The sequence below is a fragment of the Balaenoptera borealis genome, assembly GCF_965194805.1.
Source record: "Balaenoptera borealis genome assembly, chromosome: 8".
NCBI classification, from domain to species: Eukaryota; Metazoa; Chordata; class Mammalia; order Artiodactyla; family Balaenopteridae; genus Balaenoptera; species Balaenoptera borealis.
This window is the reverse complement of record NC_138865.1, coordinates 79,723,167-79,745,348: the sequence shown is the minus strand read 5'-3', so window position 1 is coordinate 79,745,348 and position 22,182 is coordinate 79,723,167. Positions and strand designations below refer to the sequence as shown.

Below are 22,182 nucleotides of genomic sequence, written 5' to 3'. Positions count from 1 at the left end.
TGTTCTACTGCATGATCTTAGGCAGTTACCTAAACATTTTCCCTTAAGGTTTTTTAATTGGAGAAAACAGAACAGAATAAAACAAACCTTGCTCTACCTTGAATCAATAATGAAAGGAATCGCTAATAAAAGGATGGAAAGGTGCTTTGAATGGAAAGGATACGAAGCTGCAAGGTGCTTTTTTTTTTTTTTTAATTTTATTTATTTATTTATTTATTTATTTTTGGCTGTGTTGGGTCTTCGTTTCTGTGCGAGGGCTTTCTCTGGTTGTGGCAAGTGCGGGCCACTCTTCATCGCGGTGTGCGGGCCTCTCACTGTCGCGGCCTCTCTTGTTGCGGAGCACAGGCTCCAGACACGCAGGCTCAGTAGTTGTGGCTCATGGGCCTAGTTGCTCCGCAGCATGTGGGATCTTCCCAGACCAGGGCTCGAACCCCTGTCCCCTGCATTGGCAGGCAGATTCTCAACGACTGCGCCACCAGGGAAGCCCCAAGGTGCTCTTTTGATGGGTGCCATGAGAATGCAGATTATTGTTTCTTTTTCTTTCAAATTTTTCAGTACTTTAATGAGAAAACTAGTAATTACTATACCCTGCCATTTGGTAAAGGATCTGTTGGAGGGGGTGGGTTTGGGATGAAAGTTGCATTGGTTACTTCATTGAAAATTTTAAACCATGTTCTTAGGAAAAACTATACCATTTTGACTTTTAGGTCTTAGACTAGAGCATGAAGGAAGAAATTTCTTCAAAATTACTTACAAAATCGATGTTTTGTGGATAAAAGATGATAAAACCAAACTAGATGGTAAGTATTAAGGAATCTTGGGGTTTGGACAGACAATTTGCAGCTACCTGCTGGACTTCAGAATTTATTTCTGAGTAAATCTAACCTCCCTGGACCCACAGCAGCTCTCTCTGGTGAATACCAGCTTGATGTAGGTCTGCTGGATCCCTTTCATTCACTCCTCGCCATAATTCTCCATTCTTTTCCACCCTGTTTCCTTCCCTGGGAGGCTAATCTCTGAGTCAGGGAAACTGACTTCCTTGCCTAATGGTTTCCTGTTGGGTTTGGCCAATGGGGAGCCTTCAGGGAGATCAGAGGGAGAAAGGTGAGGTCAGGTATCTCTTTGTAGGGTGGCCTCAGGCTGGCTGTGCCCTTCCATCCAAGGTTGTTGCTCAACAGAACTCTCTCCTATGTGGTTCTAGTAACCACTTTCTTCCCTCAGGCCAAGGGGTGGTAACATCTCCGTTCCTACAAACCCCAGATTGATGTATTATTATTCCTTGTGGTTCACTTACACTTCCTTTATAAATAAATCCTCCTAAGTAGTCTAATTTAAATGTGTATTCTGTTTCCTACTGGACTTTCACTTGGCACCTGGGACATTTCTAATGCGTCCCCAAAGCATAACAGTCAACTTTCTGCTTCTGTTTATTATCAAATGATGAACAAGGCCTTCTCTCCTATGATTTCTGAGCCTCGTGCAGAGACCCAGGATAAGGGCCAGAAATGGTGTAAACTAAGAAATGACATAAAGGGTGGAGTACCAAGAGATAGGATTGGTCTTAGGATTCCACTCTGAGCATTAAGCTCCGAGTGGAAATCAAAGATATGGTCAATGTATTCCTTAATAATAAAAACCAAAATGTTTACATTTTAGTGAGATCTAGTTTGATGTAGTTCATAAAAATTCTGTTACTTTTTTCCATAGAATTTTAGAGATGCAGTATAGAATTGTGGTTAGAACATGAAGTTTGGAGTTAGTCTTTCTAGTTAAATCCTGATTCTGCCACTTACAAGCTATATGACTTTGGACAAGTTATTTAACCTCTCTGTCTCAGTTTCCTTGTCTGTTAAATGTGGGTAATACTATTACTTACATCCTAAGGATTTGTGAAGGTTAAAGTAGTTGGTATATGGAAGTGCTTAGAATAGCGCCCAATCCATAGTAAGTGCTCTGTAAATGTTAACATTAGTATTTAGAACCAGAATAAATCTTAGAGATTATTTAGACTAACTCATCAGACAAAGAAATAAAGGAGTAGAGACCAAATCACTTGGCCATGGTCCCATAGCAAAGATTAATTTCAGGTTTATTCACTGATTCATTTGTGCAACAAATGTTTATCTCACCAGGATACCTGAGATAACAAAAGCTCCATTAATCTAGCCAAGTCTACACAAATGGTTAGAGCCAGAGTGAGAACTAAACAAACAACAGTAATAGCAACAAACGTAACCACAAAGCAAAGCCTTGGATCCCACCTGTTCAGCTGTCTTTCCCCTCATCGTGCTACCCATGGTGTCACCTAGCTGTCAGAATGCTCACCTTGGATTTTAATCAGTTCCTGTCTAGCATCCTTTGGAAAATCCACTACACTATACTTGGGGCTTATGATACTACAGTTGGTGCTGAGATCTTGGTTTTTGGCTGATATACAAAAATAAAAGAGAGTAAGAAATTCCCCCAGAGACTCCACAGCTGTGCATGTGAAACAACACAAATCTCTCCAACTAAGATCTAGCAACAAAAAACCCTCCAAGTAATTTATGCTCTAAGATTTCCCCCCTGATCTACATTTTCTAAAAGTCTCAGATGGTATGTTTGTGTGTGTGTGCACTAATTTCATCCTCTTTGGTCAAACCATCTACTTCTGGGAGTGCAGAAGTCCTGCTGGCTGGGGAGTTGTCTCTGCCACTGGGAAGGACAATATCTCAGTAAATCCTCATTTAACTGTGAAGACAGCTGTAAGCCCTTTAAATTCATAAGTGAAATTAAATCGCAGAGTTCTGTAGGGTGGGTTTAATGCTACCCAAAGATTCCCCAAGAGCAAAGCTAATCCTTGAGTTAAAAAGTAGCAAATCTAAATGCTCCATCCAAGATGGATGATTGCCCTGACTGCCAGGAAGAAGAGTTAGATGATATTTAATCAAATAATAAAACAAAACAAAATCTGTTGATAACTAACGCTGGGTCAACATAGTACACGATGAAGTGTACAACTGAAGTAAATTTCCAGGGAATTTGTCTTTGAAACAATGCCTTAGAGGATAAAAAAAGCTTTATATTTTTACATTTTAAACCTACAGTCAATAATTTTAATAAAACTTGCTCAGCTTTAGGGAGAGAAGTTGGTATATTTTTCATGGTCCTGCCTGGAAGTCAAAAGTCTGGTGTCTGAATTGTCTGCAGGTGTTTTTCAGCCAATCACTTCTTCTTCTTGTGCCTCAGTTGTTTTATTATTAGAAATAACGTATAATCTCTGTGTGCTCTGCTTTTAACACACGCATACATAGTGGGGAGTTCGGGATTATTAACATTGAATCAGAGTTATAAAATGGAGTTTGTATTTTAGGAACACAACTATTGAGACAAATGAAGTACACCATCCCATGCTATGATTGGAAAGGATATTTACAGTTGTTTCGGGGGGGAAACACTACTTAGAATTCAAAACACTTTCTCCATATACTCAGTAATGACAACAGTGGAAAATGGGGCTTTATGTTAACTTTTAAATGAGCAGATCTATATTACTTGAGCACATGTTATATATCCTCTCAAAAATAAAATAGCCTCCTGCACAATTTTATGAAATAAAGTTTGTCTTATTTCTGAGAGACATCTGCTCTATGTCATATGATTTGAAAGGAGTCACCAGGTATTGTCACCAGAACTCCTGAAACTCCTGAATTACATTTAGTATCAAAACACACACACACACACACACACACACACACCCCTCCTTAAATGTGGACATGTGAAGATCCTTATGAATTACAAATAGTAAAAACCTCTGTCTTTTCATTGAAGTAAGGATCGGCTTTTCCCGTTTCCTTGTTGTTTCTTTGCATATCAATACTTAGGGGTGGATTCAAGGTTCTCAAACCCATAGCGATTGTTAAGGTCAGATATTCACCACCTCCCCCCACTCCTTGTCCTTTTAAGGGATGAGATCCTAAATGTGGAAGGATCAAACTCTCCTACCTTGTAATCCTCACTTCAAAAGTCAAATGAAGATTTCTCTTGTGATAGATTTGCATTTTCCTAACAAGGTAAAATATCTCTATTGTTCACCCTAAATCAGGCTGTTAAGGACTCTTTCAAACACACTTTATGGTTGTTCTACAGACTAGTCAGATTGTACGTATTTGGTCTAAATACTTGAGGACTCATCTCAAATTCCAGGAATTATCCATTCCTGGAAAATTGAGCTTCTTTTTTAGGCGACTCTTCTGAATCAGATTTCTGATTTGCTTATTCATATTATGTTAGTATCAAAAACTAAAAGAAAATTGTTTCAAGAGGAACCACTAGGACAAAGAACTAACACATCTCCAAGTGAGAATCTTTTGGTTTGTTTACTCCTGAGATTTTCAACACAGGCTAGCTTCCATTGGCTTTGAGTGTGTCTTTAACTAAAGAGATGGAGACTGAGGGCAAGCAAAAGATCTCATTGGATATAAAATCATCTTGTCCTCAATTAATCCGAGGGATGTGTAATGGGACTTTTTTAGTTATTACTTTCTCTTCTGTTTTATTCTTTCCCGCTTCATGATCTTGAATGCCAGCTGCTCTACTTGGAGTTCTACCTAGAACTCACTCTGAAGAACAGATCAAGACATGAAATCAAAAGTTATTTTGTCATTTCATGTAGTGGAAAAATCTGAGTGAGGTGTATATAAGCCCTCAATTAATGAATGATTCACCTGTGTGGTGGACAGAATGATGGCTCCCCAAAACATCCACATTCTAATTCTCAGAACCTGTGAATGTTAATTTATATGACGATAGGGATTTTGCAAATGTGAATAAATTAAGAATTTTGAGATGGGGAGATTAACCTGGATTATTTTCGAGGCCCTAAATGTTATCATTAAGTGTCCTTATAAGAGAAAGACAGAGGGAGATTTTTTTTTTTATTTTTTTTAAATTTATTTTTTATATAGCAGGTTCTTATTAGTTATCTATTTTATACACATCAGTGTATACATGTCAATCCCAATCTCCCAATTCATCTCACCACCACCCCCACCACTTTCCCCCCTTGGTGCCCATACATTTGTTCTCTACATCTGTGTCTGTTTCTGCCTTGCAAACCGGTTCATCTGTACCATTTTTCTAGATTCCACATATATGCGTTAATATACAATATTTGTTTTTCTCTTTCTGACAGACAGAGGGAGATTTGACTACAGAAGAGGATAAGGTGATGTGATGATGGAAGCTAGCTTTGAAGATGGAGGAGGGGGCCACAAGCCAAATACACGTGGATACTAGCAGCTGAAAAAGGCAAAGAAACAGATTCTGCACCCAGAGCTTCCAGAAGGAACCAAACCTGCCGATATCTTGACATTAGCCCTGTGAAACTGATTCCAGACTTCAGACCTCCAGAACTGCAAGAACAAATTTGCATTGTTTTAAACCACTAAGTTTGTGACAATTTGTTACAACAGCAGTAGGAAACATATATCTGGCCTTCAGCATTTGGATTTTTGTCTATACAAATAATTTTGAACTTTTATTTTGGATTCTTATCCACACTGACTATATACACAATATCACATTGTTACAAAAAATGAAATGGATATTTGGCTGTAGAGTTCTGAATCTTGGCTTTAGTATGAATCACGATATGATATACATATAGCTGTCTAATTTAGAAATTTAGGAATCTCAATTATTTTTATTTTAAGAATGATAGTAATAGCGTGTAATGACTTTGGGATTCTTTTTAGAAGCTTTGTCAATATCATATGTAAAAAAATGCGAGAGAGGGCTTCCCTGGTGGCGCAGTGGTTGAGAGTCTGCCTGCCAATGCAGGGGACACGGGTTCGAGCCCTGGTTTGGGAAGATCCCACATGCCGCGGAGCAACTAGGCCCGTGAGCCACAATAACTGAGCCTGCGCGTCTGGAGCTTGTGCTCTGCAACAAGAGAGGCCGCGATAGTGAGAGGCCTGCGCACCGTGATGAAGAGTGGCCCCCGCTTGCCGCAACTAGAGAAAGCCCTCGCACAGAAACGAAGACCCAACACAGCCAAAAATAAATAAATAAATTAAAAAAAAATTAAAAAAAAAAATGCGAGAGAAAATTTTCTAATTCCTCAATTTTTATTTATTCATTCATTCATTTATTTATTTATTTATTTAAAAAAAATCTATGAATGAATCCACTCAGACCAGAGGGTTTATTTTAAGAAGTAAATAGGTTACTTTTTTTTTTTTTAATTTTTATTTATTTATTTATGGCTGTGTTGGGTCTTTGTTTCTGTGCGAGGGCTTTCTCTAGTTGCGGCGAGTGGGGGCCACTCTTCATCGCAGTGCGCGGCCTCACTATCGCGGCCTCTCTTGTTGCGGAGCACAGGCTCCAGACGCGCAGGCTCAGTAATTATGGCTCACGGGCCCAGTTGCTCCGCGGCATGTGGGATCTTCCCAGACCGGGTCTCGAACCCGTGTCCCCTGCATTGGCAGGCAGATTCTCAACCACTGCGCCACCAGGGAAGCCCCTCAATTTTTATTTTATTTAACTCAAGAAGCAAACTATTTGTGGATGTCAAGTGTTTAATTTTTATCTTTCATGGCGTAGAGTGCTCAGTATACTAGAAATAATACTCAGTATGTGGAGGGGCAGGTAATCAGTTCTGGGACTGTGTTTTTCCAGTGAGATACTCTGAAAAACATTCAGCCTGAAAATTCCATTGAGCAGCTTAGAAAATTACAATTTAGTAGGCCCTTATATATCTGAGTTTCTGTCTAAGTCTGCCTGGAACCTTGTCTGTAAAAAGTGTTAAAAACCTGCTTATTGTTTTATGTAATAGAGATCTCAGGAATCTGATCTCTGAGAACTTGAACTCAGTGTTTATATATGTGCTATAGGCTCCATGGTGTCTACATGAGATCAAGGCCCAAACTTCTCCCATTTCCTATCCTATTTCCATGCCCATAAAGGTTTTGTTTGCCTCTGAAACCCTCAGCGAGTCTAGAAGGGCAGCACCAACCTTCACTTAAGCACAGGATGGTAACTATTCAGAGCATCCTCCTCCTGTGGCCCTCACCATCCCTATGGTCGTCACCACCATCCCTGTGGTCGTCACCACCATCTCCAATGCTGGTCTTTGTAGCACACTTAGTTCACAAAGAGCTTTCATTTCCATGACCTCTTCAGAAGGAGAATTATTGGCGTTTGGAGCTGGATGGAGCATTTCATCTTGCAAAGACTTTGTGGAGAAATCAGGGCAGCGTTATTATTCTCCTTGCACAACTCCCAGCACACCATGTGTTATGTAGTGAGTGTTTGATGAGTGTTTGTGGAACGAACGTTTGTAAATAAGGAATCTACATTTCAGAGAAGCTCTATAGTTTCCCCAATATCTGACAGGCAGAAAGGGAATTGTAGACACTAGAACACTGGTCTCTCCATCTATTACATGAGAGACCCCCCCCCAAAAAATAAAGTCATATATAAACCCATGGAAATGTCTCCATGATGTCGTAGTTGAATAAAAGTCAGAGAGAAGATCAAAGGCAATGATTCATCAAGAAGTACATGTTCATTGGTCTTATCTCACAGCATGTGAAGAACAGAGAAAAAAGAAATAAAATTGATGAGGCATCAGCTTAAAAAAAAAATCAACATCATAATATTGTCACTGGATGGTGATGGAAAAAAAAGGAAAGGATTTAGCAGTGTCACTATAGGTCATTTGTATTTTCTTTGTCCATTATTTTTCTCAGTGGGAAGTAGGAGTAAGAATTCCTCCCCTTTGTGAAACTAAAGACAGTTTCCTTTTCTAGACTTTCATTTTCCTCACCAGTGGTTAATACACAGCCAACCCAACTTGGGTTGATACATATGTAAATTCACGTAATTGTTTCTATTTGTAAAGGGAAAAGCTATTATCAATAAAATGTGGCAAGTGCTTTTTAAAATATCCCCAATCACTCACAGCAAGTGTGTTTAAATTGCTAAGGACCAAGGAAGGCATCTCTGAATCTTGCGCTCTGTCTGGAGACCCAATTCTGCGATCACAAAACAGCTGGGGCATTGGGATGCCAATAATCAGTTGGAAAAACGGGGTGAAATTTAGGGTGTTATACAGAATATTCCTTTGTTTCTACCAAAGATCTTAATTCAGATTGATTAGCTTGATGAAGTTCCACAATTCCAGGTGAAAGAAAGCTAAAGTTCACTGGGCTGCTACAACAACCCAGTGAGAGAGAAATTATTTGCTTGGTTTTTAAGATGAGCAAACTGAGAAATAGAGAGGCTAAGGAACTTAATGGAGCAGCGTAGCATTGGAGTTGAGTCGGGGCTTCAGTCTGAGTTCCAATTCTGACACAATCATTGAGTTAGCTGTGTGACCTTGGGAAGAAAGTTGACTCTGATCCTCTTTTTCTTTACAGATAAAATGAGGATAGGATTTCGGACTAGGACCTACTGCACTCAGATGTTTTGAGGATTAATGTTAGACTATAACAATCAATTATTATCATTAAAGTGATGAAGTAGTAAATTTCAGAACTGGGGTTCAAAGCTCAAGCCCTTCTCATTGCACCATGTCACCCTTTGGATGATACTCCCCAAACCCAGAATTTCTCACAGTGAGAAACACACACACACACACACACACTTCTTGAGTCCATACTGTGTGAAAAACACCATGCAGTGAGGAATACAAAGATTTCAATACAGATAAAGTGCACACTATTCTACAGCTCATTTTGGCAGGAGAGCCAGTGACATGCCCAGTCCAAATCAAGGCGCACTGTGCCATGGATCTCACAATATGCTCTAAGAATAAGGAATATTAATAACAGAGAGTAGAGGAGGGCAGAGGAAATCTTCTAAGACTTCTTGGAAAAAAGAAAGGAAACATTTGGTTCTTACAATGTATTAGGTACTTTAGAGTTGGTTTTTGCATTGGGTTTGAAGGAAAGATAAAATTCAATAGTTGGATACAGAGAGAGAGGGGGACCTGGGCTGCAGAGAGCAGTATGATTTATGTGGCAGAGAATTACTCATCATCCTGGTGAATTCACATTTTCATAAGGACTTTTAATTACAGTTAATTTCAAGTTTTGCCTTCTTATCACGATATATTCTAAAATTTCATTTTAATTAATGTTCAAATTGTTTTACAATTTTTCTTTTAGTATGCTTTTAATATGTTTGAAACCAGGAAAAGTTACTTTTAAGGGAATAACATATAATACCAAAATTAATTTTAAAGACAGGAAATTGTTTCTATAGATATGGTTTTTAAATCATCACACAGCTTTGAAAAGTTGTAAGAAATATTGCCTGGATCTAGTTTTTTTTTTTTTTAATATTGTCTAAAACAATTTCCTCTTTTCCGCTGGTCTGCTTTACTGAGTCATATTAATTTTTGAGTTTCTTCAATCTGCCTCCAATTACTAAGAAACATTTCTCAGTTGGTTTTTGAAAATATGAATTTCAATTTTGATTTTCAAAATACTTGATTTTATTTATTGGTTAAATTAAACCTAATTAGATAGGCATTATTTGTCCAGTTTAACAGATGTGAAAACTAAGAAACAGAAGTTAAGAAACTTTTCAAAGCAGTTTAACACTGTGGATAAGAGCTGGGTTTGAGCTTGCCCTGAGACTGAATCCTGGCTCTGTCACAAACTAGCTAAATGACCTTGGCAAAGTAGCTGAATATCTGTCTCTCTTGAAGTCATTTAAGCTAAGTAGAATTTAGTTATCTAAGTTTTTTTTTTTAAGCATTTAGGCAGATAGTCTACACATCTGAATATTTGTTAAATCAGGATGGAGGTATGTATTAACCAAATTCTTTTTTCTCTTCAACAAATCTTTATTACAAACTTACCGTGAGCAGGTTTTACACTGGGGAGTAGAGATACAAAGATGAAAAAGATAGATACCTTTAGAAACTTTGAAAAAGTTTCCACAAATATTAATCTCAAACCAGCAAAATAATATGTAGTGGGTCAACTTGATCTCTGACATCAAAATAAAACTTGCATGGACCCCATAGTACACAAATATGTCTTGAGCTTCTTGAATACTGTCAAAACTACCATTTCTAAATGAGTCTTTGTTGCCTTAATAGGAAACCACAGAGGTCCCTGAAGTGTATTTATTCTAACCTACTATCTTTTGTGTGTGTGTGTGTGTGTGTGTGTGTGTGTGTGTGTGTGTGTGTGTGTGTGTGTGTCTTAAGGAGCTGGATATGAGCCAGGATCCCTCCAGTGGAGAGCTCTGACTTTGGTTCATTTGAGCCCGAGTTCTTACTCCCATCCTCCACTTTGCATGGTCTTGGGCAAGTTCCTTAAGAGCCTATGCCTCAGCTCTCTCATCTGTAACATGAGGATAAAAGAAACACCTAAGTTAAAGAGCTGTTGTGAAATTACATGAGATTCAGGATGTAAAGCATTTAGCTCATAGAAGCTAAATAAAAAAGCTCAGTAAATACTAGCTTTTATTATTGTAAATAGTTAAAAAGTTTTAACATCCTTGTGTTACATCCATGAGCAGAATTGTCAAAGTGAGAAAATTTGAAAAACACCCTATTTACCTTTGACTTATTTGATTAGTTGCTTCGTTCCCAGTGGTGAGGGGTTTTTTGGGTTTGTTTTGTTTCATCCTTTACCATTTTGCTTTAGAGTCTCCTACCTTCCCAGGGAGAATTGTATTCTTTTTGTTCCTTGATTCTTACAGGGTGGAGGCCAAAAGTGGTCTGGAGTAGCTTCAGCCTGGGGAATTAGCTCCTGAAGGCTCTGTGACACTGAGATTACAGAATCTAGCTGCAAAATGATGCAACTTTTCAAAACCATGTTGCAATAAAGTCATGCAGAAAGAACACTGTCATACTACTATAAATACATGCCGTAACAGCTTTAAAGTAGTATATCGTATTATTTGCAAAGGTAAAGAAAAGTTTTAATGTTTTTCTTGGTTGATACGTATTAGCGTATCTACAGCTATACATTTGATTTTGTATTATCAATTTGAATCTTAACATTCTCCTTCATGCTCCCCTGCACTTACTTTGTACACACCTTTGTCGGAGGAGACCATCTTCTGTTTCAGACTATCTGGTCCTGGAGGGCAGATGTATTAAAGTCCAGTGAGAAGACAGAAACCATGCCAATTGTTTTTACGGACAAAATTTACTATAAAGAATAGTTAACTAGGTGTAAAGATGTTAATAACTGAAAGGGTAAAAAGAGCTCTGAGATATGACAGACTGTAGCAACTGCAGGAAGCAGCTACCACCCTTAGGGTGGTGAGTGAAAAGGGAAGAAGTTGGAAGTATTAACACTTAGACCCTTGGAGGTGATCCCCACGGAGCTAAAGCTCAGGACCTTTGGGGGAGTCTGCTCACGGTGCTGCTGTCTCTGAGATGGAGTGTGATAAGTCTGGTTCTTCAAGTGTTGAAAAGACTTCCAACCGATTCAGCTGCTGCTACAGGAAGGAAATGTAGGGTGAAGCAACTTTGCCTTCGTGATGCTTCCAGGAATTCCCAAGCAGAAAGAAAGCCCTAGAGGGAAAAAAGCAGGAAGGAGCAAATCCCTTCTTCTGTGTCCACCTTTGCTAACTCCCACTAGAGCCCCCATATTACCAGATCCAATATAAAGCCAGCTGGCAAAGCAGAAATGGGGTTTGCAAAGTCTCAGTCCCAGCACCTGAGAGCAGAGTAGGAAGGATGGGTTTGGAGATGAGAAATAATAGCTTAGTAATTGGTGTAGGCAACTTGTCTTATTGTCAGCCCCTGGCATAGTTCCTGAATACCGTACTGAATAAAAGCTTGTGGAATGGATATGTATATAGCTAGATTTTAAAATGATTTTAATAGCTAACATCTTAGTTCCGCTTATAAAAATAGCTCTCTTCATGTAGGAAAATAACTTGATAGGCCATTTTCATAGTAGAAAGTGAGGTCTCAATGGCTACAGTCTGGAAAGAGAGAAACAAAGAATTAAACTCCCTTCATAAGGAGTTAGCGGATATTGGGGTGGAGTAGGGTGAGGGGCAAAGTAAGCAGCTGGAGAGAAGAGGGAAGATCAAACAGTCAAAGAAGAAAGTCAAGGCCGAGCAAACTAAGAAGGTTAGAGGGGATGGTGAAAGGGAACCAGTGAGAAATTCCTGGTAGAGAGATGATAGAACGACTTGTAGAAATGATAAATATTTGAATTCAAGTTTTATGACTATGGATCTAAAGTAAACTCAAATCTTCAAGACATTGACATTTGCTACTCACACCAGTTTACATCTGGAGTATACGCAAATAAAAAGGCAGGTTTTTTTGGACATTGAGATGATTCATAAATTTAAACAAGTCTCTGGAAGCTGGAGTTATAAGTCAGAGACAACTAGGAGCAACGAAGCCTCTGTACATTGTTTGCCACTGACTAAAATTCCCCAGAGACACCGGGGTGTGAGTCTATCACAGTACATGGGATGAGGCTATAGAAAATTTCATAAACTCTCAAAGATCAGAGGGGACCCTAGCTCCTATCCTGGCAACATTCATGTTCTTATAATGTACACTATTTAATGTTTGACCTGAAGAACAAAATGTTTTCATAAATATTTGGCTAAATGGCTCCATTTTTAAGTAAAGTGGGAGTTTACTGAGTTGATGCACCATCTGTACACCTGCATGAGCTCCAGTCACCAAGTCACAGATCTGAGCCTGCGTAGATTTAAACTCAGAATAAAACTACCCCCCTTATATAAAATAGCAGATATAAAAATCCCTCAGTATAATGTGTAAAGCGTCATGTAAAAGTGTGATAGGCCAACATCATGGCACTACAGTAAAGTAATAGCTTCTTAAGCCCATTGATTAAAATGCTTTTGGGAAGAGGTTGGCTTATGGTGAGAAGGTGGAAGTGGGAAGAGCACTGAACTGACTTCTAGGTCTAATTTTCAATCATTTGCTTTTCAAGTACGGCTGTCTCAGTTGCCTTCTTGAGGAAGTATATTTGCTGCTGCTTTCTGACCCAACTTTTCTATGTCTTCAGGTGACTTATAATGGGGAGTGCTCCAGCTCTGGAGGCATATGGAGTTTTTCTGTTTCTCCTGTGCATTAATATATATTATTATTATACTATATATTAGTATATATAGACAAGGGGATGGGTAAATGCGATAGGCACCAATGAGTTTTTGAGAGAAAGGGGATAGAGATCGTAATGGCTCTTCTATAATGTTCATAGTTATTTGGGTATTTCTGATGGACTGAGATGGCTGCAACTGAGGTATTGATAAACTGATGAAAAAGGATCTCTTTTCTTGCAGAACTTCTCAAGGTGCCCAGCAACATCAGCATCACCGGGGAGGTTGTTAGAAATGTGCAATCTCGGGCCCACTTCATACCTGCTGAATCAGAATCTTTGGAGATGGGGCCCAGCAGAGAGTGTTTGAAAAACCTCTCCAGGTGATTCACATGCATCTAAAGTTTTGAGGCGCAATGTTAGCAGATGAATTCAACTTTTCATTTCTTTTCTTTGTAAGGCAGGAGTAAGCAGGCTCAGGTCAGCCTGGGGTCCCCGGCAGGGAAGACGAGAAGGAATTTTCTAGAAATAACTAGAATGAAGGTTCAAAATTTTTGCATATTAGAGAAATAGGATGTTATTTTGTTCTCCACACTGGCAAAGCAGATATATTTGATCCTCTGGTTCTTGGGTTAAAAATTCAGTCTTATAATTTCAAGAATTTTAGTTCTCCAGTGCAAGTTATTAAAAAAACTCAAGTCTCAATGACCTGTGGTCATTTTTAGAGGTTATCAAGCTTCTAGCATAAAAGTTGAGACATGTTTAATTATATGAAAACATGCATATTCTGAGTAGTTACATGCTTTTGCATTTTTTGGGGGAAAATAAACTATTTCAAGATAGAAAGGGAAGACACAGTACAGCTTTACTCAAGCCACTATAAACAGTATCTAAAACTTTTCCCTTGAAAACATTGTCACTACACAAAAAAGGATTTGCCAACTAGGAAGAAGAAAAATTATATTACTATTTTGGAAAACTAGATGTTATTTTTTCATTTGGAAGGAAATGCCTAAGCTTGTAGACTATATTTACTTCGTGTTCATTATCTGCCTAGTTTCAAGAAAAGTTCAAGGCTACTACAAAAGTTCATGAAATGCAAAAGATAGAGAGGAAGCTATTTAAAAAGGTAATAAAATTATGTGAGATTTATTCTTTAGCCAGCCCCCTTTGTAATTTTAACGCTTTCACCTTTCCCATTCCAGCATTATGGGACAGCGAGTCTCTGAAAGTTCCCCAAAAGTCAATGCTTCAAGTGACAGCCTCCTTTTCCTCCCACCAGAAGGGTCTGCTGCTATGGGCTCTTGTCAAAGCCACAGCAGGAGGGCGGCAAGGTGTGTGAGGTTCATTTGTCTTTGCTGCTCTTTGCTTTTAAAGTATATTTCCTCAGCTAGTTCTTCTCTCCTTCCCCTCCCCCACTTAAGGTACTACATTTAAAAATAATAATTCATATTGTTGAAACGCCAGTTATACTGGCTGGACAGATTTGAGTAATCCTCTCCCTGGTTATAAAAGTAAAATATGATCGGTGTATGTAGACAATCTAAAACAGTCTCAGACATATGGGGAACAAGAAAAAATGACTTAGGATTTCACCAATCTAGAGGTACCACGGTTAATATTTGGTGTAGTCTCTTCTAGTACATGTTCAGTGACATTAGAGGGTTGGGCTTATTCCCTCAATAGGATTTCATAAACATTTTCTATATGAGTTTAATTTCATAAGCATTATTTGTAATGATATTCCACAGTATGCAAATAGCATCATTTATTTAAACATTTCCCTATGGGGATTTAGGTTAATCCCTATAAAATAAATTGCAGCAAAGTTAATGTCACAAAATCCTCACCTAGGTTGAGTTCTTCAGCAGACTAAAGCTTCATCTTCTTAGGCAATAAATGGAGCTGCAAGTTAGTTATACAATGCCCTGTCCTCTCTAGCTAAGAAAAATGCCAAGAGAAGAGGAATATTGCTTTCAAGGCAAAACGACTTCAGTCAAGTAGTTATAGTCACGTACATTGAAATAATTGATCTATAGTTTCCTGAGAGAAAACCAGAGCAGTACTATGTTAAAAAGTGTAAATTTTTTTTGCTTTGTCAATATTAGATGCACACAGTTGTCTCTCTCTCTCTCTCCCCTTCCTTCCTCCCTTCTTTCCTTCCTCCCTTCCTTCCCTCCCTCTCCCCTTTCCTCATTCCCTCTGTCCCTCCCTCCTTCCTTCCTTTTCTCATCTGTGTATTTCAATGTTGTGAATTCTTTTTGGAATGAATCTAGTTCAGCTGTGCCTGGGCTACAGCTCTCCAGCTCCTTACTAAGCATCCATTCTCAGTAACAGTAAAACCATGCTGTCTACGAAGTTGCTGACAGGACTGGAAGTGGCTCAGATGGGAAAGCCTATTCCAAAGCACTTTTAAATGATGCTGCCATAATGAGATCTGTGACTTACAAGCAAAGCCTGGGTGTCTCGTGCACACAAAAGACCTGTTCCTTGCGGTAGGAAAGAACTATTTGGCTCAAACTAAACATAACCAAAATATCTTCCAAGAAATACTCTTTTAAAAATATTTTCATGGGTCGCTGTCAGCTTTTTTGAATTTTTTGATAATTTTATAAAATCCTTTCTTAATACGGCATTCTCAGCCTGGCTCTTCAGTTTAGAGAAATGTTACTATAATAATACGACTACAGTTCTCAGAGGCTTTATTTTCTGCTTAATGATATATGTGCATATCATGTGACTGCTTGTAGATCATATGAATATATTATGGCTTAAAACTCAGAATTTAAATTTCATGGACTATGCTAAAATTCAATAAAACTACATTTGAATGCAAGGGGGAAAGAGCAACATGTGGCTTGAATTTTCCTTAAAATACACAGAGGATAGTTAAGGGAAAAAGTGCTTGGGACAGAGTACATCTGGAGTTTTGCCAAACTCATAGCATTTAAACAATGGCTTAAGACTGAATTCAAATCCCAAGCAAATCTCTTCAATCTCCCCCAAAGAGTATAAGTTAGCATTTCAGCTTTTAAAGATAAAGTTAATGAAAATACTTTCAATGAACAAAATGAAAATGTTGGACTTGGAGAAACAGTTTTGCCCTTTGGAATTCAAGGACTTCCCACCTCCACTTGGATTCCCACTCTGCCTCTTCACCCACAAAGAAGTTATCACTGGCTTTTGAAACCATTTCTTTAGTTTTCCATTTTCAACATCTACGCCACCCTGCCCCACACCCCATGCAGAATCACATGTGCATTAGTGTTAGTCTGATGAGCGCTAACACTGCTTCAAACCCTTGCCATATCATCCAAACCTAAACGTGACCCCAAACTATCCTTTCTGCCCATCTCATAGTCAGGTACAATGAAGAATGAGAATTCTTACCAACGGAGGAGTCAAATCTCCACAATTTACAAGGATCTCTGTATAATTTTGTGCATCTCAGAAATGGCAGTTTTGTCAGGTGAATGGAATTTAAGGGGAACCAGTGGCTTTGGTGGTCAATGTTTCTTTTCCTAAGGCATTCTGTTTCTGTCCTCTTCTGCAGTCTTGCTGTACTATTGCCAAGCAGGCAAGTGTCACCTTTGAGTCCCAGAGGGAGATGTGTTGATCAGCTTTCCAAACCCCCCCAATGCAAAGATGCTTGGAGTTCCACAGTGCCACTTCCAGCTAACTGGCTCTGATTCTGACGGATGCAACCAGCCCTCCCCTCCCTGGCTGGACTAATGCCAGTCTACTTAAGGAGATAATTGACCACAAGCCAGCCTGACTGACAGGCTTCCTAAGTGCCAGATGCCAACTGTGCCAATTCTGGCCTTTGCAGGAGGGCCTGTTCTCCTAGGGACCACAGCTAAAATAGCTTCGTTCTCCCTCGACCCTCGGCTCTCTTCTCATCTTCCCAAGGGAATGTAATCAAATAGATCATTCCAAGTTGTTTTCCTTCTTTTATTTTAAGGGCAGCTACATGAAAATCTTTCTCCCTCCTCTTTGCCTCTCCCCATGTTTCTCAAGGTTCTGTGCATTCAATTAAGTAGGGGACAGGCTAAACAACTACAGTGTTTTGTATCATCCTGGAAACCAGGAGCATAATTTCAGGTTATCTCCACCAGTACTTAGCAAACCAAGACTGATTTTATTAATCTTGTGAACTGAGATGATCATACATTTATAAGTGCCTCTATTTCCATCTCACTTATGTCCAGAACTTACTTTATCTCTCTTCCAACATGTAACTAGAGAGAGAATACCTGTGAGATCATATGAGACCACCACTCAGTTGAGAGTTACAGTTAGATTGCAGATCCATCTTAGTTAAGAGGGGGTCTTCAGGGCTCTGTCAGTATTGGGGGTTTAACTGGGACCTCCCTTAGGATCAGCGCTTTGACAGAAAGCTCCTCCCCCTTTGTATATTTACATGAATTCCCTTGTTCTCTAACTTCAATGCCATGCATAGCTTCCGTTGGGTACCAGGGTCTCCTCCTGGATGAAAACTTGAATCATCTCTCAGCTCACTCTGCCTTCCCTTCTCCTTTCTCTCTCTCCTTACAGTAAAAACAAAACACAACAACCATGGTTTCCCCACAGAGGTAGGAGGGGTTCCAGGGAGTTGGTGTGAGGCTGGGTTGCTAAGAGGGTCTGAGGAATGCGGAAGGTCAATTACTCATCCTTCTCTGCCGAGTTGGCACACAGGCTCCTCTCTTCTCAGGAGGGGCTGTCACTTAAGCCAGTCCCCTGGGTGCTGGACGACACTTTGGACTGTGCCCCTCTCCCGGAAGTGGGACAATGGGCACTGCTAAAAAGCACACTGGCCCTTTTGGGGCAGGTGGATAAAGAAGAAGAGATGTGATGTTCTTTTGAAGAAACAACTGAGATCCAGCGACTGCCCTTCTTCAGGCCCTGTGACTTGCTGCGCCTGAACTAGGGGTCCCAGCCTGGGGCTTTCAGGCACCAACTCACCCAGAGGTGGACAAAGCAGCCAGACTCCCAAGTCACCCCAAATCTATGATCCCCATGCCAGTGGCTCCCCTTTTCTCTCTTTCAACAGCCTCAGACTAGTGTAAAGGAAAACCCTGCAGGAAACCTTGCAAAGTCTCAAGCTGAGAGATAGGATACACTAGAGTTGATTGTGCCTCCAAGGAGGCAGTGACCTAAACTGAGACTTGTCTCCCAGGCGAGGACAAAACTTAGCTGCACGCTGCAATGGGACTTGTAAATAAGGGGTGCGTGGAAATTCTTATTTTTAAGAAGTAACCCAAATCCCCTCAGTGTCATTACTATGATCAGGTCACCTCGTTGGCCCTTTATTTTCTTCTGATGAAAGGTTAGAGGAGGCTTCCGTCCGGCCTGGCTGGGCACAGTGAAGCGGGTTCAAGATGGAGCCCTGTTCGAGGTGCCCCGCCACCTTCCCGCGCAGCTCCACAGGGTCTGCAGCCCGCAGGCCCTCTCCAAGGAGCACGGGTTGTGGCGCTGCCGGCTGTCCAGGGCCCAGCGCTCTGTGGCTCCAGGCCCCAGGCTGCCGAGGACGCGCAACAGGTCCCCTAGGCCGCCGCGGCTGGGCGCGCCGTTCTTGGGAATGTGGGCCTCGGCGGCAGTGGCGGAGTCCGGGCGCCCTCTTCCCCGCCCCGCGCCCGCCCCGCAGACTTAATGGGGTGCCGCCAGCCCCCACCCACTGGCACCGGGACCCGGGCCATAGCCCGCTCTCAGAAAAGGGAAAGGGTGTTGGGGGCTGGTGATGGTTATTGCTAATAAACCTCATGTAGGAACAGAAAAAATTCACTGTGGCGGGTTTTTGCTAATCCAGTCTCTCGCACTGAGGTGGGCTAGAGCTCAGTTAGGAAAGCAGCGGAAGAACGGGTAAAACAGATACAGTTACTGAGCCAACTGACAAAAGGAGCCACGGAGGAGGAAACCTGTCCAGCTGCCGCTTCGCCTGTGAACTCATCCTCTTTGATGCTCAGAAGCTGAAAAAGAAGGGGAGGAAGAGGATTTGCCAAGTCCCCAGACTCTCCCCCAGCGGACACTCAAACCGCGGCCTCGTCTCGTGAGAAGCGAAACACCTTCACACCGGCACAGCCAGAGAGAAGCTTTAATGGAGAACACCGCGTACAACACAGGCAGACATGAACTTGGCACAAAGTCACAACCCGAACGCGGCGCGGATAAAAGCCAGAGGTGACTCGGGGCAAAGGACAGCTGCCTTCTCCCTACCCGCCCCCCATTCGTTCCCCAAAGTTTGTTGCGAGTAAAGTGCTATTCCTGGGCCTCAAAAACCGGGAAGAGTAACAGCGGCAAAGCAAGTTTCTTTTTCATTCAGGATCTGAAACGGAAGAGTTCGCCTGAAGGAAGAACGCGCCCAAACAGCGCACGGAATACCAAATCGAAGGCAGCGTGCAAAGGTGACCGGTCATCCTCACGCATCTGTCCCGAGGAGGCTGGAAGGCAACGGCCACAAAACGCTCCTGGAAACGTTAAGAGCAATATTGTCGGGTGACGTGGCAGGTTTTTCTTGCATTCTTGAGTTAGGGGAACAAAACCCCGTGATGCAAGTGATTAAAAAAAAAAAATCCCAAATGTAACGGATCATGGGAATTCACATTGTCTGGGGGCTCCTCAACGGTCTCATCCGGTTGATTCACAAAAGAATTGCAGGTAGAAAGTCTCCTTTAAAGTCTCTCTTTGGTTATGTTTCCCGAACTTACTTTTGGAATCTGGGGCTTTGCGCTTTAAGCTGCTGCCATTCTCTTTTGTGCGAACTAATTGCTTTAGCCGTTCCTTCTATCCTTCTCGACCCTCGGGTCAGAGCCAAGAAACTTAACTGTTTCCCAAGATCCTTCGTGAGGTTCCCACTGCCCCCAAAGAGGCTTTATTCATGCTACCGTGTCCTTGTCCATTTCACCGACCAGGAAAATAACGGTATCAAATGCTCCCTCTTTTCCTTCTTAAATAAAACGAGATTTCCTTAGTGAATAGCAGTTTTGTCTAGAATGTTCAGGAGAGGCGACATTGTTCACGAGAGGTTGAGACCCGCGGGAAGAAACTTGGTGGCTGACGTCTGTTTCATCGTCACTCTCTGTTGGATTTCTCCCAGGGAGGTTTAGCCCTGCCAGCTTCTGCTCCCGGGAATAAGAATAGAAATCCAATTCCAATATGCCAGCGAATGAGTCTTCCCCAAACTCGTTCGTTCCCTCCCCCCATAACTTATGGATTTATAATTTTAATTACAATAGAAACTCTTACCTGAAAATTGGCTTTCATTATTCTGATTGTACAACATAGTATAAACACAGACACCAAAAGTGTTATATTTATTCAGACCACTGGAGAATCCACTTTCGGGTTTGTTTAAATACCTTCCTTTCCCGCAAAGGCTGGGGCTCGCCAGCTCTACCCGACCTGGTCAGGGCGCCCTCGCCCTCTCCGGCGGTCCAGGGCCAGGTGAGTCTCCATGCGTTCGTCTCCCCCAGCCCCCTGGGTACCCTAAGAATGCACCAGCACCGAGTGCAGAGAGCCGCCTTTGCTCTCGGCCGCACTCGGGGCGGTGGGCTCCATCAGAGAGACGGCGGGCGAGGCGGCGGCAGCCGGGCACACGGTGGACGGTGCTGGCGGCTGTGCGGCCGCGGGGACAGCGAGCGCTGGGGGCAGCGCGGCCACCGGTGGCAGCGCAGGAGTCGGCTTGATGGGCACGGGCACCGCAGGCAGGCTCTGGCTTGCCGAGTGGCACAGGGCCTTGACCGGCACCCCGAAGGCCCCATACTCCGGGCCCACGGGGACCCCCGCGGCGGCCGCGGCCGCGGCCACTGAATCCATGACGCCGACGTGCGGCCACACGGAGCTGACGACGTTGCCGAGCTGGCCCGGCACGGGGTAACCCAGGTGGTGCATGACGGACGCCAAGGGCAGCCCGCCGGCCTGCAGCACGCCCTTGTAGTCCCGGCCTATGATGTTTTCGATGGCGAACGGGTGCTTGAAGCCCGACGTGGACGCGGCGGCGGCGGCGGCGGCGGCAGCGGCGGCGGCCGAGCCCAGCCCGTAGGGCGGGAACTGTGACAGGCGCCCCACGCTGCCCACGGCCGCCGCCGCCGCCGCTGCCGCCGCAGCCGCTACGGCCGCCGCCTCCTGCATCTTGCCGGGGTGAGACGGCTGCTGAGGCTGCGGCGGCTGCTGCGGTGGCTGCGACGCGAGGTGCGGCGGCGGCTGCGGAGCCGGAGGCGGCTGCTGGTGGAAATAGTGCACCATGTGCGGCGGGGGCGGCGGCGGCGGCGGCGGCGGCTGGGGCGGGTGGTGGTGATGGTGGTGGTGCGCGGCAGCGTGATGGTGGTGGTGCGGGTGCAGGTGCCCTCCCGGCCCAGCGCCTGGCGCGCCCTTGGCGCTTCCCGCGTGCAGGTGAGTGTGGTCAGCGCGCAGCACCTTGAAGCGCTTTCGGCGCCTCAGGAAGCTGCCGTTCTCGAACATGTCGCCGCAGTCGGGATGCAGTGCCCAGAAGCTGCCCTTGCCGGGCTGGTCGGGCCGCCGCGGGATCTTGATGAAGCAGTCGTTGAAGGAGAGGTTGTGTCGGAGGCTGTTCTGCCAACGCTGCGTGTGCTCGCGGTAGTAGGGGAAGCGCTCCATGATGAACTTGTAGATGTCGCTCAGAGGCAGCATCTTCTCGGCCGAGTGCTGGATGGCCATCGCGGTCAGCGAGATGTAAGAGTAGGGCGGCTTTTGGTCGCTGTACGAACTCTTCCCCGGCCGCGGCATCGCCCCTGGCGCCTCCACCGCCCTCTGGCTCACACTGAACCGCAGCGTCGCTCCGCACCCCGCTCCCGGGGCCTGGCTGTCTCCACTAACCCCCACTCCGCCCTCCCGGACCCGCCACCCCGCCCTCTTTCCCCCCCAGACCCTCTCGCCGTTTCTCTCCCGCCTTCTCTCAGCGGCCTGCGGTCTCCGCGCTTGGCCTCTTGACCCAATTTAGCAATCCGACGCTCGCAACTTCTGGCCCCGACGGTCGCCGACTGGCGCGCACAGTCGCGGGCGGGGCGCGCCAGCTTCACCGCCACCCTCTCGGCGTCTTCCCGCGGGTGGCCAGAGGCTGAGCGTGGGAGCTGGCGGAGGAGTGGGGAGGGCCCTGTTCCCTTCCGGCCTCCTCTCTGCTTTTTCT

General features: G+C 43.2%; 1 protein-coding gene across 1 annotated transcript; it reads right to left on the bottom strand.

The window, feature by feature from the left end:
• Nucleotides 1-8,976: 8,976 nt before the first annotated feature.
• Nucleotides 8,977-21,785, bottom strand: FOXB2 (forkhead box B2). Its single transcript, XM_082401483.1, has one exon. The coding sequence runs from the start codon at nucleotides 21,780-21,782 to the stop codon at nucleotides 20,523-20,525; it is 1,260 nt and encodes a 419-aa protein (XP_082257609.1). The 5' UTR covers nucleotides 21,783-21,785; the 3' UTR covers nucleotides 8,977-20,522.
• Between the last annotated feature and the right edge of the window lie 397 nt (nucleotides 21,786-22,182).

Excerpts from the sequence above, each read along its gene's own strand:
- FOXB2 (XM_082401483.1), bottom strand. The coding sequence starts at position 21,782 with ATGCCGCGGCCGGGGAAGAGTTCGTACAGCGACCAAAAGCCGCCCTAC.